General features: G+C 36.0%; 2 protein-coding genes across 2 annotated transcripts; both read right to left on the bottom strand.

The window, feature by feature from the left end:
- Positions 1-593: 593 nt before the first annotated feature.
- On the bottom strand, positions 594-1,538 carry LOC123948771 (olfactory receptor 51F2-like). The gene has a single exon (XM_046015925.1). The coding sequence runs from the start codon at positions 1,536-1,538 to the stop codon at positions 594-596; it is 945 nt and encodes a 314-aa protein (XP_045871881.1).
- A 13,750-nt stretch (positions 1,539-15,288) lies between these two features.
- Positions 15,289-16,260, bottom strand: LOC123948769 (olfactory receptor 51F1). The gene has a single exon (XM_046015923.1). It carries the CDS (start codon positions 16,258-16,260, stop codon positions 15,289-15,291), a length of 972 nt encoding a protein of 323 aa, XP_045871879.1.
- Positions 16,261-16,999: the final 739 nt, after the last annotated feature.

Below are 16,999 nucleotides of genomic sequence, written 5' to 3'. Positions count from 1 at the left end.
TCTAAAATAGTCCTTTGCCAATGTAGTTTGGAAAGACAGAACTTTGATCAACTGTTGGATAACATAAGTTAAAAAAAAAAACAAAAAAATGTGATCATTTGTAAGAAAATGTCTTACACATGCAACATGAACTAAATGACACTTAAACTGTTCAGATGTTCCTTGAGATACAAACTGAGGGTTGCTGGAGGGGAGAGAGGTAGAAGGGACTTTGTTAGAGATAGGAATGGTGTATGAGAAATAAACATGGAAGAGATGCTTTTTGGTTTCTAATTAAATTTTATTTGTGCTGGATATTTGGAAAATTAATTCAAAGTGAATGATGTGTAGTTTTGATAGAAAGAGTAGAGAGATATGAAGTGAGTTAGCCATCTATAGGAATAGGGTAACTGAGAGGTAGTGAGAATCTGACTTAGTATTTTGGTGGTAGAAAAGGTAAGATTGATTACCTTAGGTAAGACTAACAGCATTGTGGAGACATTTGAATCATATGCCACATCGTTCCACGCAACTTTAAAATTGCATGGATTATAACTCCAATTTATGATCAAATTTTACTGACTTTGAAATAGGTCTTCATGGGTCAGTAATTGTTATATATGAGTTCCCTTAGAACACACAAGTTTGAGCACAGCTCTTTGAATCTGCTTTGTTTTCACACTGTAGATGATGGGATTCATTACAGGGGGAATGAGCAAGTAAATATTAGCAATCAGTGTAGGCACATATGGTGGAGAATGTTTTCCAAATCTGTGAACAAAAGACAGGCTGATTAAAGGGATGTAGAATATGGCCACAGCCGTGATATGAGAAATGCAGGTGCTGAAAGCCTTTTTTCTCTCCTCTGGGGATGCAATATTGAGAACTGAGCGAATGATCAGGACATAGGAAAGCAGGATAAAAATAGAGTCCACTCCAGCAGTAGAGATGATTGCAGTTAGTCCAAATGCACTGTTGATCTTCGTGTCTGAACACGAGATTTTCATTACATCAGGGTGGAAGCAGTAGGAATGACGGAGCACATGGCTTCGGCAGAACGATAGACGCTTGAGAAGCAAGACTAGTGGTGTCAGAATGACAGTCCCCCTGGTAATGACTGCTAAACCAATCTGTGCAATCCTTGCATGAGTTAGAATGGTGGCATATCTCAATGGGTTGGAAATGGCCACAAAACGATCAAAAGCCATAGCCAAGAGCACTGAAGATTCCATGAAAGTGAAGAGGTGAATGAAGAACATTTGTGATAAGCAGGCATTAAAGATGATCTCCCGGGCATTGAGCCAGAATATTCCTAGTACCGTCACCAGTGTAGAGATGCATAAGCCAATGTCAGTGGTGGACAGCATGGAAAGGAAATAGTACATGGGCTCATGGAGGCTTGGTTCAGTGAAGACTACGAACAGGATCAGGGTATTCCCACAAAGAGCAGTTAAATAGAGGCAACAGAAGGGGATTGAGATCCAGGCATGGGCCCATTCAAGTCCAGGGACCCCAGTCAAGAAGAAAGTAGGGAAAGTAGAATTATGGAAAATTTGCATTATGATCTGTAGGAGCTGAATTCTCTTGTCAAATCTTGATTTTCTAAATTTAGAATTTTAAAATTACTTTTAAACTTTAATACACATTTAATAAAGTGCTCAAAACTTTAGAGTACAGCTTAATGAGTACTTACTTAAGGTATCTGTATGCACTCATATAACTACTTTCAGGATAACTGATAGAACATTACCAGCAACCCAGAAGACTTCCCAATGCCTCATCCTCAGCAATATCCTCTCCTATTGTAACCATTATTTTCACTTCTGTTACCATAATGACTTTTTTCCGTTCTTGATCTTGATATAAATAGAATCATGCAGTATGTTCTCCTTGCATCTGGCTCCTTTCACTCAATATTATGTCTGTGGGATTCATCACTGAAATAAGATATTTAATTAAGTTCAATTTAATTTCATACTCAAGTAAATTTTCTTGTTGTTTATCACTTACTAATTTGTACTCATCAAATATTTTTGTTACTTTTTTTTATCATTCAGCTAGACTATAAGTTTACACTTATTGATATGATCTCATGAGAATAAGAGTTTATTTTCAGCTAAACTTTGCTTAGTATAATTCTTTCCTCATAGAAGATACTCAATATGTTTTTGCTAATTTCTATTTTATTTGCCCTCCCTGAAATACTCTAATGATGAGTAGGAATAAGCCCCAGGAAATAATTTTGCCTTGCAGTTTTAGAATTATTAAACCCATATTCTAAGTGAAAATTTACTTTAACTTAGCAGAGAGCATCTTTTTTTAGGGTATCCTAAGAATCCACCTTAGATAATATCAGTTCATCCTGTCTCATGACATATGTTTACTAGAGGGAGCTGAGGGAAGATGCTTCAGTTCCAGGAATCTGAAGCTTGATACTCTTCTTAATTTGTAAACTAAAATACTGCCTTGTTTACCATTATGGAACCTGCCCATGTCAATGAGAAAAATGATGATCTTCTTTTATAGCATGTATGCCCTGGTCTTTAATCTGACTTTTGATTTCTTATAGAGTTATTTAGATATATATTATGTGAATAATAAGAAGATGTTCCAGACAATTATCTAAGTGTTTTACATAGATTACTTCGTTTGAGCCTAAACCTAAGGGAGAAGTATTTTTATTTGTTACAGATGCAGAAGGTGAAGTTCAGAAGTTTGGATTAATAGCTAAAGCTCATAAAATATGAAAGAATTGATGTTGGGAATCAGAGAAAATAAGACTTTAGACCTGTGCTATTAACAACTACACTGCACTTTTCAGTAATAATAATAATAATCATGATATAATTCTAGTTCAATAATAATATAATACCCTATCAATAAATAGGGTTAATAGGCAAATGTGTTAGAGATATCTATGTTTGCAAATCTCCTAATTATTTAATGTTCCTATGGATGAGATTCAAAACAATTTTGTCAGACTACATATGTATTATATGATATGTAAATAAACTAAGGAGACTTAATTTTAGCAAATTTTAAGTCCTTAAGCATATTATCAGAGGCTATAATTTAAGTTAATCCGTTGGATGTTATTATTTAAATTAAGCCATGGTGGAGTGCCTGGGTGGCTCAGTTGGTTAACTCTTGGTTTCAGCTCAGATCATGATCTCAGGAACATGTGATCAAGCCCTGCATCCAGCTCCGGGCTCAGCATGGAATCTGCTTGAGTTTCTCTCTCCCTCTACCCTGACATTCATGCTCTCTCTTTCTCTCTAAAATAAATAAATAAATCTTAAAAAAAAAAAAAAAAGAACTAGGATATCCATTGTTCCTTTAGAAGCCATCCCTGATAATTTCTATTAAATTCTACAAATTCTATTATGCCTATTTAAATACAATTTTATGATCTAATTGATTTCATAACTTCCTTATGGATATAGATTAAAAACTAGTTTGATTATTTCAATGAACAAAATGTCTATTTCTGCATTCTTTTAATTCCATAGGCATTTTATAAACAATGTTTTTACTCATTTATTTTCTTAATTTAACATACTTTCCTTTATCCCAGGCTAAATCCCCTATATATTAGATCCATGTATCTAATTCTGATTTTTCTGCTTAAATATCTCAGCGTCAACTCAAGCACAACATGATTGCTTCTGAATTAGTCCTCAGAGCCCCCACAACTTATATGTTCTGTTTTCCTCATTTTGATAGTAACTCTGTAGATCTGTAGATCTGTGGTGACTTGATGTATCAGGTTGCCTGATCCAGAAATCTGAACCATTTGTTGATCATTAATTTCTGTTTGTACTGCAACTGTTCATAATTCATACAGCATATTTCTCTTGGAATTTTCTAAGATTTAAATAGGCTTCCATTTTTAAAGTAACTCTAACTAGTATTACCTGAGATAGTTTCTCCTAACTTTCTATTACATTTTCCAAAAAGATAAAGGATGGGGCGCCTGGGTGGCTCAGTGGTTTAGGCCGCTGCCTTCGGCTCAGGTCATGATCTCAGGGTCCTGGGATCGAGTCCCGCATCGGGCTCTCTGCTCGGCAGGGAGCCTGCTTCCCTCTCACTCTCTCTGCCTGCCTCTCTGCCTACTTGTATCTCTCTCTGTCAAATAAATAAATAAAATCTTTAAAAAAAAAAAAAAAAAACAAAAAGATAAAGGATAGAAGGAACAGACCAAAGAAGTACTAATGCTAAAACTGATAGCCTACATCAAAGATATCTGGAGGATGATTAACTCCTAACTAAGGAATATGGAGATCAATTGAGTTGGACTCAAGTTAGGGACACAACTGGGGGCCTGGGGACATTAAGAAGTATAAGGCAAAACCAGAAAGAAAGGCACAGGAGACACAGCTGCCAAAGGCACCGTAATGGAAAGTACTTGGACTCTGAAGGCACTAGACTTCTGGATTTTGAGCTATGTCATTTTAGATAAGGCATTTAATCTCTCTGGGCTCATTATCTGTTCTCTAAAATGAGTATAATACCCCTTATCTTCAGGATTATGAACACTACGTAAATCAAAGTATGAGTGTTTATTATCATATTCATCAAACAATTAGAGTTTGCCTATCAGAAGTGAGATTGAAAACATTTTTAATTTCTCCTTTTTTGGAAATATTTATGATAATTATGTAGTATTGGAAAACCAGTAAAAATATTTTTGCTTTAATATAAAAATGAACTATGTGAAGTGCCTGAAAAAAAAACTATATGACAGCACTTGAGTAATCAAGGAGAAGGTAAAACACCTCTATTCTTTTAGGAAGGAGAATTGAAAGTCTTATTTTCGGGATTACTAGTCATTTCATATAAAGAAAGGTCTGGAATTATATCCTGCTGCTGAGGAAAATTAGTTACCATCACATGATGGTCTGTCAAAATGATGAATAACAACACAATCTTTCTAGAAAGGCAAAATGCTATTCCCATCATTGAAAATGTCATAGGCTCAATTAATTAATTTACTTATCCATTCACAGAGAACAATTTGAGAGAGTCCTTTATTATATCTTTCTGAACTTAGTAACATCTGTGGTATGTTACAAAGTTAACCACCTGCATGGAGGGGAAACAGTTGCTGCACCCTATGAACATGCTGACCTGGGAGGCACTTCCATTTCCATGTCTGGGGTCTGGGCTGAAATATGCACTAGGTGAAGGATCAGAAGACCAGTGAGAGGAGAGCCCTAGTATTCTTGGTGAGAAGAAGAATTAATATTGAGCCAGGTTCTTTGCCACATATCTCTACCTGTTATTGCTTTAATTGAATAGCACCATTAATAGGCTGTGACTAACATTCTCACTATTTGGTGAGAAGGCTTTGGTACAGAGTGAAGGTTCCCTTAGACAGACATAATAGGACCAGTGTGTGAAGCCAGGTCTGTTTGACTCTCTAGGTATGCTCATTTCACTGTACCACATTGCTCCTGGTGTTCAGAAAAAATTAAAAAGAAACAAGTCAGATTGCTGCAGTCTTAAGAAACTGAATGGAATAAAAGTGCTGCAGTAAGTGTAAACCCAATTAGAAATATAAATAAAACAATAGAGAGGATGTACCAGTGATTTTGGTTTTGGTCATTATATGTGTCAGAAAATATAGACATAGAAGCAGCACAATTTTTCTATGATTAGCTAAACAAATGAGAACACAATGTCTTTACGGAATTTGGAATTTCTGATTATGGATCAGGTTCTTGGAAATGAACCATACAGTGGAGAGTAAGTATAATCAATGGCTCTGAGGGTTTGGAGACCAGAGACTAGAGATGGGGAGAGTAGGTAGGGAGAGTCTTACCTTTCAAGATGTGGAGAATAGAGAGGATACAAATAAGGTGTTGAAGGGAGTAACGCCAGAGACTAAGTGAATTACTGTCTTTAACTTCACTTCCAAGAAATTCTTCCTTGTGTTTATCTAAGCTAAATCACTCACGATGGATGCATTGTATTATAGACACAATCAAGGACTGGTTCTTACCTGAGCTGGGGCTTGATTGGCCTTTATAGACAGGGAGGAGAACTTCTCTTACCCTTATTTAGAGTGGAGTATATGAAGGTCACCTACTTACCTCTATTTATGGAAAATTTTTATAAAGAATGGTGATGGTGTAGTCATTTACCCATATGGGATAAATACACCCTTGGGGGATTTCAGTGCCATTCTATTATGCTTCACCTCTCTGGCGCCAGGAAATGTCAAGGTGGAGAATAAAAAAAAATGTTGACATGGTAACTCTGTGTTTATGTTTTTTAATTAAAAATGAAATTGAATAATTACTTTGAACATGGATACAACATTTAAGATGAGGATCCAGTATTCTTGATTTTTATTCTATGTGTTTCTTGTAAATAATCTATTATACAGATTTTTGTGCACAACTAAATAAAATAACAAATACTTTGAAAGTATCTCCAGGTAGTAACATAGTGCCAAGTACTCAGAACATATGAATGAAATATTTGTTAAAACGAGCAAATATTTGTTAAACTGATGCCTACAATTCAGAAGCAAACAGTAAAATAAAATGACAAAGCCAAGGGGTTCCATGAAGATTACCCTTTCATCAGAACAAAGATTTGTCAGCATAGCCCATCAAATGGGAGCAACTCCATTTGAGGAGAAGAAGGAGATTGGCTCTTTTTCAGGGATTATGTTAATTAATGTCTGTTTTCCAAGTCATTTCAGGTACACTATCTTATTTGGTCTTAGTTGTTCAGGCTAAAACAAATATTTTCAATTTATCTGACATATACTTATAAACAAAGTACTTGACACAAAATCAATGGTCAATAGTGTTTGTCAAATTAATTTATCCCTCACTCTTGCAGATCTATTTCACAGTCTAGAAAAAGGAATCATAAATAAGAAAAATAGAAGCCATTTTATTAAACTCTAGTTTGGTTGATGATTAGGCTAATTAGGTAATAAAGTTGGTTAAATATAGGAATCATAAAAGTAATTTTAACCTACATTGAACATTTTATTTTAACCTGACACTTGTATGTATAATTTATTTATCATAGTTTTATGTGGAATTAGGACCTTTCAATGCAGTTCTGCAAATTGCAATTCTATAATTATCTTTGTAAACTGTATCTTTAATATACTATATAAAATTTCCTTTATAATAACTATGATGGTGAAGGAAAAACAAGTAGCCCACAGGGCACTTGTTGAGGGGAAATGAAGACTTGCTAATTGGAGAAAGAGCTGAGTGTTCAACTGGCTGCTAGCATCAGGCAATGTTTTACAGAGGGAATATATATTGCTGTGAAATTTAGCAAGTTTATTCAGTAGAACTTTCGTGGAAAATTTTTTTGAACCCTTTAATGAGGTTTGATTGATATATAAAAAGCTATATATATTTAATGTTTATAATTTGATGGATTTGGGAGTAAGCATACAACCATGAACCCATCATCATCATAAAGGCCATATAAATAGTGTCACCTCCAAAGTTTTCTCCCACCCTCTTTCGTATTATTATGTGTGTGTATGTGGTAAAGCACTTATCATAATACCTACCCTCTTAGCAAATTTTAAGTATACAGTACAGTATTATTATATATAGGTTAACAGGTATGTGAAAAGATGCTCAACATTAATAATCATCAAGGAAATGGAAATCAAAATCACAATGAGATATCACTTCACACTTATTAGGATGCCTACTTTAGGGAAAAAAACACAGCAGCAAAACCCAAAAGATAACAAATGTTGGTCAGTTTGTGGAGAAAAGGGAACACTGTACACCATTGGTGGGAATTTAAATTGGTACATTGTAGAAAACAGTATGGCGATTTCTCCAAAAATTTTAAAAAAGAACTAGCATATGATCTGCAATTTCATTTCTGGGTATTTATCCAAAGGAATTGAAATCAGGATCTCAAAGTGAGATTTGCTCTTAAAACTCTACTACTTGCTTCTCTCAAATGCTTCAGCCATTTGCCTGCCATCTTGGATGAGTTTTTTTCCCTGCTTTTCCACTTTTCAAAAAATGTACCAAAAATTATGAGAATAAAGATTTCTGTGAATAATTATGATAGAGCAAATCTCACTTTGAGATCTACTGCCCTGCTACCCAGGAGTAGAACATAATGTTTTCTTGGCTGGTGGAATTTAGGTACAACTGGAACAACAAGAGAAGCTATTGCAGATTATTTTAAGCAATGTTGCAATTCTATTATAAAATCAATATGATTTCTGCATAGAAGGTAAATTAGAATGCAAGAGAGATTGAAGGTAGGGACACCTGGTAGAGTATGCCTGTAGTGCAGGCAGATTCTGAAGGTACAGAATAGTGGAGTTGGAAATGAGAAAGGTATAGTAAGTGCAGCATCAGAGAAGTTGCATTGTGTTATATATTACCAGTTTCTGTGTGGAAAGACATGTTGTCAGGGGTTGGAGGAGGCTGGTGGTGGTTTTTCAAAGTAAAACTCTTAATCACTTTACGTCCTTCATTATCAAGGATAATTTCATTCATCCATAGAAGGATCAGATTGTAAAAGAAACACAATGAATTTGGTTTTGGAGTTGCTGAATTTGAGGTACTGGTGGGATTTATGGATGATTTTGATAGGAAGATATGGTTATAAATGTTTCATGATAGTATATGCTCATGTTTTATCTATTTTTATGCCTCGTAGGTCTTGAAAAATATTCACTGAATGAATAATGAACAAATTATATTTTGGGGGAAATTAGTTTTGTATAATGGACTTCTTTTCTGTTTGCTTAACAAAACATAGAGCAATGAGTACAAAACTATAGAGTTAAGTTGCTATGGACATTTTATAGTTGTTTTTGCATATTTTCTTCAATTCTTATAAATTGTCCCAGACTAAGAATTATGTTTTCTTAAGGTTTAATGTTGTATAGCATTATTTGTTATTAGTAGCAAAGCAATTAGCATTATATTGAATTCATGAAATAATAGTTGTCAGAATAAGTAATTCTTTAATATAGTAAACATGAAAATTTCATGGAGAATCTTAATGTAGACATGAGGAACATTTTACTGTTTCTGTGTCTAACAAAGTAGATTTTTAATCTTGATTATTTTTTAATCTCTTCTTCAAAATACCTGAATTAGTCTCTGTTCGCCTGCAGGAAAGATATGACATGCTAAGATATGTGTTTACATGTTATAAATTTACATAACTGTCTTGTTGTTTATCTAATCAGTGATTTTGTAATCCTTGTACTTTTGCCTTGAGTTTTGCTAAAGGGAAATTTTTTTTTTAAAGATTTTATTTATTTATTTGACAGAGAGAAATCACAAGAGAGGCAGGCAGAGAGAGAGGAAGGGAAGCAGACTCTCCGCTGAGCAGAGAGCCCGATGTGGGACTTGATCCCAGGACCCTGAGACCATGACCTGAGCTGAAGGCAGCGGCTTAACCCACTGAGCCACCCAGGAGCCCTAAAGGGAAATTTTCAAATTGAAAATATTCTTCTATTTAGTCAATCATTTATTTCTTAGGATACTGGCCATTGTCTTAAAGATATTTGTCATTAATCAAATGTTCTTAATACACTCTTTTGGATAAGGAGCAGATACATGAGTGGTGTTGGGTGGTTCTTTGGTAAAACAGTTCCCCTTTCCTGATAGACCCAAAGATAGAAGTGAGCCCAATATACTGGTCTCATACACATGAACCTGATTGAGCAACACCAGAGACTTAGATACTTTACCCAAGAAGAGTTAATCAGATGTTTTTCTCATGAGAATTTTTTATCTTTATATTTTTATTTTTTATTTTTAAAGATTTTATTTATTTGACAGAGAGAGAGAGAAAGAGACAGTGAGAGATGGAACACAAGCAAGGGGAATGGGAGAAGGAGAAGTGGGCTTCCGGCTGAGCAGAGAGCCCAATGCGAGACTTGATCCCAGGACCCTGGGATCATGACCTGAGCCGAAGGCAGACATTTAATGACTTAGCCACTCTAGCACCCCTATATTTTTATTTTTTAGAGAGAGAGTGCACACAAATAGGGGTGAGCAAGAGGCAGAGGGATAGAGAGAGAATTTTAAGCACTTCTGTGCCCAGCACAGGGCCTGATGTGCGGCTTGATCTTAGGACCATGAGATCATGACCTGAGTCGAAATCAAGAGTAAGATGCTTAACTGACTGAGCTACCCAGTCCCCTCTCATGAGAATTTTTAGCACTGTTTTTCAAAATAATTTATATTATAGAAAAGCTACAAAAACAATACCAAAATTTTCATATCCTTCACCTTGATACTCCATTTCTTGAATATTTGAAACCTTGAGGGAAGCCCATGAACCTGAGAATAAGGCAGACTGTTGAGCTTCTTTCTAGCGTCCCAGGGCTGCTCTGGCTTCTCCGTCATAAGGTTAGGTTGTTTGGCTCCTCCTTGTATTGCCTACATACTTTCCTCTTAATTTGATAGATATGCTTATTATTTAAATGTGCCCTTCACATCTCTCATTATCTCATGGTCCTAGTTTGGAGCTCTTAATATATCATCACATTCCACAGAGGTCATATTTCCATGAGCTGTTTTCAGCCAGTAACTGAATATGGCAGGGAATCTAAGGCAGGCCCATTCCTAGAAGACACAGAATTCCTCTAACAGATGATGTTGACTTGGGGATACCCAATGACCTTGACTAATTCTGTTTAGAACTGCCTGACAGTCTCAGATGATTCTTCTACCAAAAGTTATTTTTTGTTTACTTTCTCCTCAACTCAAGGTGAACCTTACCTCAAAGTATGACAGTTCTTTGCATCTCCTTTTTATCCATTCTTGTCTCCTTTTTGTAATGTTACCTAGCCCCTCATTGGCTGTTTGTCTATTTTGCCCCAGAGATGTCATGCTCTATTAAACAACTCCACAAGTGCTTGCACTTTTTTTAAAAAAAAGATTTTATTTATTTATTTATTTGACACAGAGAGAGAGATCACAAGTAGGTAGAGAGCAGGCAGAGTGAGAGTGGAAGCAGGCTCACTGCTGAGCAGAGAGCCTGATGATGTGGGGCTTGATCCCAGAACCCTGAGATCATGACCTAAGCCGAAGGCAGAGGCTTAACCCACTGAGCCACCCATGTGCCCCAACTGCTTGCACTTTAAGCTCTCTTGCCTGCTTTTGGACCTTGTCAGTATTAATAATAACTGCTACCTTCTGGTTTTTGGTGATTACCTAGATTCTGTTTTGTTCAGACCTCATTATATACAGGGTTATTAATAAGCCTGACTCAGTGACTGCATCTTATATTGTCCCTGGGCAGCTGAGAAGAACCTCTTCTCAGGGATGTTGATATCATTTTTGCAGCTGATTCCTAATGTGCGTAGTGGATACTGTGTCCTCTAGGCTTCTCCTGGAACACAATCTGGGGTAGGTCTTCTGAACTTGTATAATCTGTTCATCCCAGTGTGCTCACTTCCCTCGGCCACTTTATTTTATTGGTTAAAGAATTGTTCATAAAAGAAGCAGAATCATGAATACAACGTGTATTAAAAGAAAAAGTGGAAGGAATGTGGTATTTTCGGGTGGGAAGAAGCATGATTCAATTTGAAGTTAATCTGTTGCATTGAACAAATGGTAAGAACACAGGTCTACTTGGAACACATGGATAATGAAGTAGATAAGCAAGGATTAAAGTTGACAGAACTTGATCCATCCTTCTGAAGGAAACATTTTGAATCCATTTTTTCCATAATTGATCAGATGACAGCTTATTGGATGGATCAATCGAAGAGAGAAACAATGGCAAGGAACACAACAGCTGTACATGAAAGAAAGAATCAGGACATATACAGTGTATGGAAAAACATAATGAAAATAATCAAATGCCTTCACATGCACAGAACTGTATTTTTTCCTGTCGTTACAGTTTCTTTTATTTCTACATGTAACCAATAGGCAGATCTTCAAGACTCTCTTATGAGTACCTTTTTAAAAAAAAAGATTTATTTATTTATTTGAGTGGGGGAGGGGAGAGAGAGAGAGAAACAAACCCAAGCAGACTAGGTGCTGAGCCTTGGGTGGGGCTCGATCTCGTGAGACTGAGCTGAAACCAAGAGTTGGATGCTCAACCAACTGTGCCATCAAGGCCCCTCATCCTATGAGAATCTTCTTAATGGTTCCCTCTTGAGCTACTGAACTTTATTAGAATGTTAATTTAATAAATTTACCCCAAGCACAGTCTATACACTAAGCCATGCAATTCCCTTTAATGAATTATACTAAGTATCAGGTATAGGTAGTATCCTAGACACTTTGTAAATCAGCAGTACAACTCAAACTAAATAAGGTTATCCAAGATTTTGCTTGCAGCATATAAAGTCTCCAAAATACATTAAAAAAATTCCCTTTTGCCATTACCATGTTCTCTTGCTTAATTTCAGCTAGATCTCCAGAGATATTCAGAGTCTTTTCTTGGGTAGGCTATCAGGAGTAAGCTTTGTAATATTGTAGCCCTTTGAGCCTGTCAATATATAAGTCCCACAACTTTAATATTCTCATGTGTTTTCTCTCTAAAGCTCTATGCAGCTAACAGGCATGAAGAATTACCAAAACAAAAGTCCCCTTTTGTTTCCTGAAAGAAACACACTCAAATTTCTAAACCAAATCTACAAATCAATTCTTTATACGATAGTATTGTTCAAGGAAAAGATGTTCTTTAAGCGACTAATACAAATCTTACCATCTAAATTCACTTAAAAGATGTTTATTAAAAAAAAAAAATTTGGAAGGGGAGGCGAACCATAAGAGACTATGGACTCTGGAAAACAACCTGAGGGTTTTGAAGGGTCAGGGGTGGGAGGTTGGGGGAACAGGTGGTGGGTAATGGGGAGGGCACGTTTTGCATGGAGCACTGGGTGCTGTGCAAAAACAATGAATACTGTTACGCTGAAAAAATAAATAAAATGGAAAAAAAAAGAATCTGATGGATGGAGAAAAGTGAAGAAAAAAGGAAGTTTAGTTTTAGTTTTTTTTTTTTTCTGATCTCTGCATTATTCTTTTTTTTATTTTTAAATTTATTTATTTTTTCAGCATAACAGTATTCATTGTTTTTGCACAACACTCAGTGCTCCATGTAATACATGCCCTCCCTATTACCCACCACCTGGTTCCCCCAACCTCCCACCTTCGCCCTTTCAAAACCCTCAGGTTGTTTTTCAGAGTCCATAGTCTCTTATGGTTCGCCTCTCCTTCCAATTTCCCTCAACTTCCTTCTCCTCTTCATCTCCCAATGTCCTCCATGTCATTTGTTATGCTCCACAAATAAGTGAAAGCATATGATACTTGACTCTCTCTGCTTGACTTATTTCACTCAGCATAATCACTTCCAGTCCCGTCCATGTTGCTACAAAAGTTGGGTATTCATCCTTTTTTTTTTTTTTATAAACATATAATATTTTCATCCCCAGGGGTACAGGTCTGTGAATCACCAGGTTTACACACTTCACAGCACTCACGATAGCACATACCCTCCCCCATGTCCATAACCCTCTCCCTCTTTCCCAACCCCACCTCCCCCCAGCAACCCCCAGTTTGTTTTGTGAGATTAAGAGTCATTTATGGTTATATTCTTCAGTGCTATATCCAGATCAGACCTGTGAATTTAAAACTCAGGGGAGTATTCTTTCACGAAGAGTAAAATGGTGACATAGTATTTCTCACATTGTTCGACAGAGTTGCTTCCAAAATACACTTCTCTATTTACCTTTGGAGATATTTTCAACTTAGATGGCAACACAACAGGTATCATTTGCATTATCAACTTTCACAAGACTTAGTACATTACTTTAATTACTTTATAATTTTTTTTGTCTATGTTACTGCTTCACACACTAGACTTTAAGCTTCTTGAGTACAGGGAATATGTTTCTTCTAACTTTTAATTTCTCTTTCTTCTTACAAAGCCAAGCATAAATTTGGCTCCCAGTCACTGGTATGCTGGTAAACTGAATCTCTGAAAAATAAAAAGTCCTCATTTGTAGTAGTTGTCAGTTCCCAGGTATAAGTGATGATTCGAAACCGCCAATATGACATCGTTGAACACAAGAGTTGAGATGAGTTGCACAATATGGCCACTTGCAAGCTGATGTGTGCTAGCTCCACCACATTGCTGCCTCCAGTGTTTGTGGGATACATAAAACATCTCTCCTATTTGTTACTTTTCCAACTTCAATTAAATTGATGTGACACTCATCAGGTTTCCACCTCCACTTTCCTGTGCATTTTTCTACCATTTTATACAACTGAGTTTTAAGTTTCTGCCTGTCTCTTAAATTGGTATGTTTACCAAAAAATTCTTTTAGTAAGAACCATATCTTAGGTATGGCTGTGTATAACCGCTTACAGGCTGAGCACCATGAATTATTTACCTTCGTTCTTTGTTTGGTTAATATAGCTATAGTAGCTCCTTTGTGTCACTTGTGAAACCTCTGAAATTTTATGGAAAATATGAATGTGTTTATATGTGATTTTTCTGTGGAGAAGGGTTCATAGATTTCATTAGAGTCCATAGGGATAATTATGCTCTAAAAAATGTTAAGAAACCCTGCCTCAAACTTTATCCAGTTCTCTAAAGTTCCCATTTCCTATAATGAATTAGCAAATACCCCTAATCCTTGAAGCTGGGTTACTGACTGCCCAGTACTAGATACCGATCTATGGCTTACATGGCATGACATATCTATTCCTACCTTTTGGACTATTAACTATGAGTGAAGAAAACAAGCTAAAGTATACTCTAGGAAGAACAACACAACTTTTCTAAAGGCATAATGCATGAACTAGAAGATTCAGTTCTTACTTTCGATCTTGTAATATTTTTCCTAGTTTGCTTTTGGCAGAGTATTAAGACACTAGAGAATACTGTGACATCTAACATGCAGAGAGCCTAGATTCAAATCTCAACCCTGAGCCATGTTAGTTGTCTGGTTGATGGCTTACATGTCTGTAGGCCTCAGTTTCTTCATCTCTAAAATGTAATTAATATTATTATATATTTCATTGTACTGTTTGAAGAATAAATGGAATATGTCTTAAAAGCTGCTAGTAGAACAGATAGTATAAAGTAGCCACTAAATGTTAATTTCTTTGAGTATTTTCATTATTTCATTATTAATGTTTCCATGTTTCACTTATTTGACTATAAAATTCTTGGGGTGTAACATACTTTATGACTGAAGACACAAAAATGCTCTACAAACATTTTTTGAATAAAGAAAAAAAATATATCTGATAGACAGTAACCTACCAGTGTTGCTTTTTACAGTAAAAGTCACTTTTTAAGGTTTTTCTTAAGCAATTATCTCTGTTTATTTTGTAAGGAGAAGACTGCATATATAGCCTTGCGAATCTGTTTTGTTTTTACACTATAGATGATCGGGTTGAGCACTGGAGGCAAAAGCAGATAGATATTTGCCATCATCGAATGGACAACTTTGGGGGCTGATGGACCATAGCGATGCACCAAGGACAGGCTCATCATGGGGATATAGAAAACAGCCACTGCTCCAATGTGGGAGACACAGGTGTTAAAAACCTTATGTCGTTCTTCAGGGGAGGCAATACTGAGAACAGAGTAAATGATCAAGATATAAGACAAGACAATGCATGGTGTATCTACTCCTGTAGTCAGGATGAGATCAATTAATCCACAGATGCTGTTGACCCGAGTATCTGAACATGCTAATTTAATCACATCTGGGTGGTAGCAGTAGGAATGGGAAAGGACATTAGCTTTACAGAAATTGAGGGACTTAAGGAGCAAGAGTACGGGTACTATTAATACTACAGTGCGTATTATCATTAACAGGCCCATCTGAATGACTCTAGAATTAGTGAGAATGGTAGCGTACCTCAGAGGATCACAGATGGCCACATAGCGGTCAAAGGCCATAGCCACCAGCACCCCAGATTCTATGAAGGTAAATCCGTGTAGAAAAAACATCTGGATAATGCAGGCATTTAGACTGATTTCAACTGCATCAAACCAGAGCATACCTAATGTTGTTGACATAGTAGAAACAGTCAAACCCAAGTCAGCAGCTGAAAGCATGGAAAGGAAATAGTACATGGGTTCATGGAGACTCTGTTGGGTAATGATGACAAACAGGATCATGCTATTCCCAGAGAGGGCAATGGCATAGAGACAACAAAAAGGGATAGAGATCCACACATGGACAGACTCTAGGCCAGGAATGCCAGTCAGCAAGAAGGTTGGAAATTTAGATGTCAGGTTGCTTAAGATCTCCATCTTTTTCTGGATTTGTAGCATTTGTCCTCACAATTATCACATCCTATAGAAATAACAAATCACATTGTCACACAAAAATATCTAGATATAAAAAAAATCTAGATGAATTTTCTTTTGGTTAGGAGAGCTGTCTAGGTCATGGATTAGTACTTCATCATTGAGAAAACTCTAAAATTATTTTAATTATAAATTATATATACATAATACTCAATATATACATAAAAATTTTTACTCTTAAATTCAAGGAAAATATGTCTAAGTAATCTTATACATTTTAATGATAATTACTTCCTATACTGATAGAATTTTAAGTGCCATTAGATCATAAGATTCTATGAATAGATTATTAATATATAATAAATAATAAAAATCAGTGCATTGAGTTTTGAATATGTTGTATATGAAATGACTATGGGAAACCCACCTAAAGATTTCCATGGATCTTCAGTGTCCACAAAGGTGTGAATTTCCAAGCAAAAATCTCCAGAACGTTTCAGAGTTATCACTGTATACATGCCATTTTAATCCAACAGTGTGGGTGAACCACCCTCAGAGAGTAAGTACATTTATGAGAGAAAACCAATGAAGACAAACTCCACAGAAGTTATTGGAAAGTACTATATACACTAAAGCAAGATGAGGCTAGACAGCTTTACAGGAAGCGGTAAAGCCAGGAGAGATGGTGTTATGACTGGGTGTTACATGAACAACAGTGTGGAATTGCTTAAGTGGTTAGGTTCTCTAAGGATTAAAAATTTCA

This window comes from Meles meles, chromosome 8 (assembly GCF_922984935.1).
Source record: "Meles meles chromosome 8, mMelMel3.1 paternal haplotype, whole genome shotgun sequence".
NCBI lineage: Eukaryota > Metazoa > Chordata > Mammalia > Carnivora > Mustelidae > Meles > Meles meles.
Note: the sequence above shows the minus strand (reverse complement) of the source record. Positions and strands in the feature narration are given on the sequence as shown.